This window comes from Colobus angolensis, unplaced genomic scaffold (genome assembly GCF_000951035.1).
Source record: "Colobus angolensis palliatus isolate OR3802 unplaced genomic scaffold, Cang.pa_1.0 Scaffold183, whole genome shotgun sequence".
Lineage (NCBI taxonomy): Eukaryota > Metazoa > Chordata > Mammalia > Primates > Cercopithecidae > Colobus > Colobus angolensis.
In genome coordinates this window covers 201,622-206,732 of record NW_012114966.1, presented here as the reverse complement: position 1 = coordinate 206,732, position 5,111 = coordinate 201,622, and the positions used below count along the sequence as shown (strand labels likewise).

The following is a 5,111-nucleotide window of genomic DNA, read 5'->3' as shown; positions in this document are numbered from 1 at the left end:
CTCCTCTTCTTCCTGAGCCATGGAGTCTTCTCCCTCTTCCCTCAGTCCTGCGAAGAAGTCATCAGTGCTCCAAGTCTTGCTGCTCAGAGCCCGCAGTGGTCCTCCCTTTTTTTTGCGCCGACGGTAGTCATCCACCACCACAGCTCGCAGCTGGGCCATGTCCCAAAACTTGAGGCGCTGGTCATGGCCACTACTGGCCAGGAAGCGGCCACAGTGGGAAAGGGCCAGCTCTTCCACAGGCTCCCCAGGGTGCTGGCCCACACTGCCCACCACTCGGTTCGGTAGGATGTTCACAGCCCTGGCCAGGGAAAAAACAGTGTTGAGTACTGGCTAGCTGGCTCTGCCCTTCCTGTGACCTAAGGGCTGTCCAGGCTTCCCTCACCTGATGACTCCATCGGTGGAGCCAGTACACAGCAGACTCTCAGTGACTGGAACCATGCAGTCGATAGATTCAGCTCTCACGGCAAAGCGGTCACTTGTGGCCCCAAAGCCATTCCAGTTGAAGAGGTAGATGGTACCTTCACTGGAGCCACAGGCCACCTTCTTCCCACACTGCAGGGAAATAGGGAAAACGATGTGGAAGCTGCCTTAGACTAAGCCCCCAGCATACACCCCTCCATCCCACCATACCCAGCTATACTTTCATGAGGGTAACAGAGGTCAGATCCCCAGACTGAGGCTCTGAGAGCAGCTCAAACCGACGCCTCTTAACGTTGAAGACGCCAAGGCAGCCATCCCCACTGTAGAGAGTAGAGCAATAGGCTTAGACACAAGGTGCATGTGAGGAAGACATTTCACACAGGGAGAGGAGGGGAGGCAAGGCAGCTTTGAGGTTGTACCTGGCTGTCAGCAGCAGCTTCTTGGCTGGATCCAGAGCCATGTCTGCGATGTACTCTTCATGTTGCCTCATATCCATTAAGGGGCCCTCCTTCCGCTGGTCCCAGAGACGGATACCACCCGTGTCATCCCCAGTGGCCAGAACATTCTCATCCACCAGCAGAAGACTGTTGATGGGGGCACTAGAGGCACAGATGTAGAACTTCTTGGAGCATCTCTGTCCCAGTGGGGACCTCCTGGTCCTTACCCTTCACCTCCATGCACATACACAGAATTGGCTGCTCTCCTTACCCATGAGCCTTGGAAACACGTCTTTCTAGTCGGCCCTGCTCCACATCTAGAACATGGATGGCTTTGTCCTTGGAGACAGTAACAAGCTCTGGGGAAAAGGTGCCCAGGTCATGGTGCTGCTCACTGCTCCCTTCCACCACATTGCTGGTTGTCTTCCCCAGTACTCACTCTGCCCATCTTCAGAGAAGGCCACAGCTCGGCAGGCCTTGAGATGGTGACCCGATGACCAGAGCTCCTTGGTTTCTCCCTCTTGGCAAGAGTAGGAAAAGCTGGGGAGAGGGGAAGGAGAGTAAATGACTCCAGACCCATCCTGGGTTGCACTGAGTACAGAGACCAACTAGACAGAGCAGCCTTCCCACCTACCTAGGAGTTCCTGCTTCTACACCTCCAAGCACAAAAAGTTTACCATCTCATTTCTCCATTTTCAGTGAGTTTGAAATGTTAGGTCTTGCTTTTTTCAATATATATTAATTCAAGGTATATTTGCTCAAGATTTCTTTGTGATCCCACCCAACCCCTCTTTATCATCTTTGAAAGCCCCAGCCTGGACAACGATTGGGTCTGGACCACTGTGAAGGAAATATTTCTTACATCAATAACAAAAAACCAGCCCCAGAAGTTAGAAATGTAAAAATCAGTAAGGTAGAGCAGGCTGTTGCACTTCAGGTCTGCAGGAGCTACAGAAAGCCACAATTACAGTACATTGAGAGTACGTGCTAAAAAAGAGGCAGGATCAAAATGGAGGTGTGGAAGAGGCACCAGCCTGTAAAGAACTTTGAGGTGAGTACTGTTTACGGAATACCCCCAGTGCCTGCCTCAGAGCAGATCCTCAAAAAGGGCAGAATGAATACATGCTTAATTGCCAGTGAGTTCCAGGTGGGCAGAACTGAGCCTGCTCATTTTCTCTGTCCCAGTGCTGAACATGAAAAAGTAGCTTAATAAACATTCACAGATTGAATGAATACTTAGGAAGGGAGAAGAGAGCCCTGGAAAGCTAACGTGGTGACATGTAGGTTGGATCATACAAGAGTAGAGTTTACCTGGCCGAGAGCAAGGGCCAGATACTGGAGGCAGCAGAGATAAGGAATGAGGAGGGTTCTTTGTAGCAGAAAAGTAGCATGACTGAATCTGGAAAGATGGGCTGGGGTGGGCATGAGACCACGTGAGCCAAGTAGAAGTTTGAATTTAATCCTCCGAAAAGGAACCTCTTCACAATAGTCATGGCTGAGAGTGGGGAAGGGAAGAACCAAGAATTTTCCTCCAGAACCTTTTTTAAGACAAGGGAAGCAACAAAGTTGTGTGGAATGTGAAGAAAGGTGGATGTCTAGGGCAACTCCCAAGTGCCTGGCACCATAAATATGGATAGTAGTAGAAGGGAACCTACATTTGTTGAAGAGCTGCTTAGGCAGTGTACTGCAAATTTGTCCCCTCTGCAAGGGTAGGTATAATTCCCCCTTTCAAAGATGAAAATACAGAAGTTAACACACTCAAGGCCATTACAGCTAATGGGGGGTTGAGGTTTAAGTTCATTAAGTAAATCTGATAAGCACAGTATCTTCAAGTTTTCCACTGCCTCTAACTTGTATCTTTCGTTCAAAGTCAAACATGTATTGAGCACCTACCCTAAACTAGAGGCTGGAGATAAAATAGAGAACAAAACCGACGACAGATTACACTCCAGAACAGTGTTTTTTCACATTCGAGTCATATAACAGACTAGTAAGCTACAATCAGCATTTGTGTACATGCACACAATAATAGAATAAAATCAGAAATTGTATCAGCATATATAATGTAAAAGGTATTTCTCTAAGAGGCAAGGTCAAAGACATTTGAAAAACATTAGTGAAGGAGACAGCATTCAAATAATTACACAAATGGATGTATGGTTACCAACCATTCATTACTAAGGGCAAGGTACCATGTCACCTGGTGTCATGGCAGCATCTAACCAATTTTAGTCTGGGGATAGAGGAAGAGGGAAGAGACCCTGGGAACTCAGAGATAGTAGGTAAAAGTGAGGAGAAAGGAGTTTTCCGGACAGAATAGCATGTGCAAAGGGGCTGAGGTTTCGAGATTTTTTTATTTTTATTTTTTTGAGACGGAGTTCTGCTCTTGTTGCCTGCTGGAGTGCAATGGCACCATCTCTGTCACCAGTCTCTGTCACCAGCCTGGACTGCAGTGTGCGCGATCTCAGCTCACTGCAACCTCTGCCTCCCAGGTTCAAGCGATTCTCCTGCCTCAGCCTCCCGAGAAACTGGGATTACATGTGCCTGCCACCGCGCCCAGCTAATTCTTCTATTTTTAGTAGAGACGGGATTTCACCATGTTGGCCAGGCTGTTCTCCAACTCCTGACCTCAGGTGATACCCCACCTGGTCTCCCAAAGTGCTGGGATTACAGGCGGGAGCCACCACGCCTGCCCCAAGATATATTTTTAAAAGGTATGGATGAATGAGCACAGATGGTCAGGGCGTTGAAAGCGGGATTGAGAAGTTTGTACTAAATCCTAAAAGCAGACCATTCATTGAAGGGTTTTAATCAAGGGAGTGTCTGCTCAGATTTATGTTGTTTTCTTTTTGTTTTTTTTGTTTTTTGTTTTTTTTAAATGGAGTCTCTGTCGCCAGCCTGGACTGCAGTGGCGCGATCTCAGCTCACTGCAACCTCTGCCTCCCGTGTTCAAGTGATTCTCCTGCCTCAGCCTCCCAAGTAGCTGGGACTACAGGCGTGTGCCACCACGCCCAGCTAATTTTTGTATTTTTAGCAGAGACGGGGTTTCACCATGTTGGCCAGGCTGGCCTGGATCTCTTGACCTCGTGTTCAGCCCTCCTCAGCCTCCCAAAGTGCTGGGATTACAGGCGTGAGCCACCGCGCCTGGCCTATGTTGTTTTCTTTTTGAGTCTCACTGTGTCATCCAAGCTGGAGTGCAGTGGCGCGATCTTGGTTCACTGCAACCTCCACTGCCCGAGTTCAAGCGATTCTCCTGCCACAGCCTCCTGCGTAGCTGGGATTACAGGCCCGCGCCATCACACCCGGCTAATTTTTGTATTTTTAGTAGAGATGGGGTTTCACCATGTTGGACAGGCTGGTGTCGAGCTCCAGCCTCTCAGGTGACCCGCCCACTTCGGCCTCCTAAAGCGCTGGGATTACAGGCGTGAGCCAAGATTTGTGGTTTGAAAAATCAATTAAAGGGGTGTGCTGAGCCTATTTCGGGCACAATATAATAATCCGGTAGGAGGCCGGGCGCAGTGGTTTACGCCTATAATCCCAGCAATTTGGGTGGCCAAGGCAGGTGGATCACGAGGTCAGAAGTTCAAGACCAGCCTGGCCAAGATGGTGAAACCCCGTCTCTACTACAAATACAAAAAAATGAGCCGGGCATGGTGGCGGGCGCCTGTAATCCCAGCTATTCTGGAGGCTGAGGCAGAGAATTGCTTGAATCCGGAAGGGAGAGGTTGCAGTGAGCCCAGATGGCGCCACTGCACTTCAGCCTGGGCGACAGAGCGAGACTCCGTCTCAAAAATAAATAGGTAAGTAAATAAATAATAATCCGCTGAGAAATAACAAGGCCTTAAAGGGCTTTCTGTCCTACTACGGTCTCTGAGCTCTGTCACGACATTCCAGTTCTTTCAACAGATTGGTGTGATATAAGAGCTGAATGTTACTGAATGAATCGGACCCAATCAATCTCGCAAAATTTGTCTCCCTGCAACTTTCTCTCCTCTCTCCTGTTCCCAGCTCCATCCCCGGGGAGCTTCCAGACCCAGCGCCCCCGGCCCTGCCCCGCACTCACACGAACACGTCCCCGTCCACGTCCCCTGCAGCCAGTAGGTCACGGGCCGGATGGAACGCCAGCCCACTGGCCGGAGCTTCCAGCACGATGTCTTCCGGAGTGTCCCGGATCCGGGTCGGGGCTTCTATGGAGTCTGGGTCGTCCTCGTCGCTCCCATCCTCAGCGGGCCTCTCCTCACAAGTGCGGTCCAT

General features: G+C 49.9%; 1 protein-coding gene across 1 annotated transcript; it reads right to left on the bottom strand.

The window, feature by feature from the left end:
• On the bottom strand, positions 1-5,111 carry WDR55 (WD repeat domain 55; the record flags this gene model as incomplete). The annotated part of the gene is made up of 7 exons (XM_011939654.1): positions 4,921-5,111; positions 1,297-1,397; positions 1,129-1,216; positions 840-1,019; positions 641-740; positions 383-552; positions 1-298 (listed from the first exon to the last, which is right to left on the bottom strand). Coding segments are annotated over exons 1-7 (1,128 nt in total), but the record flags the coding sequence as incomplete, so codon positions are not given.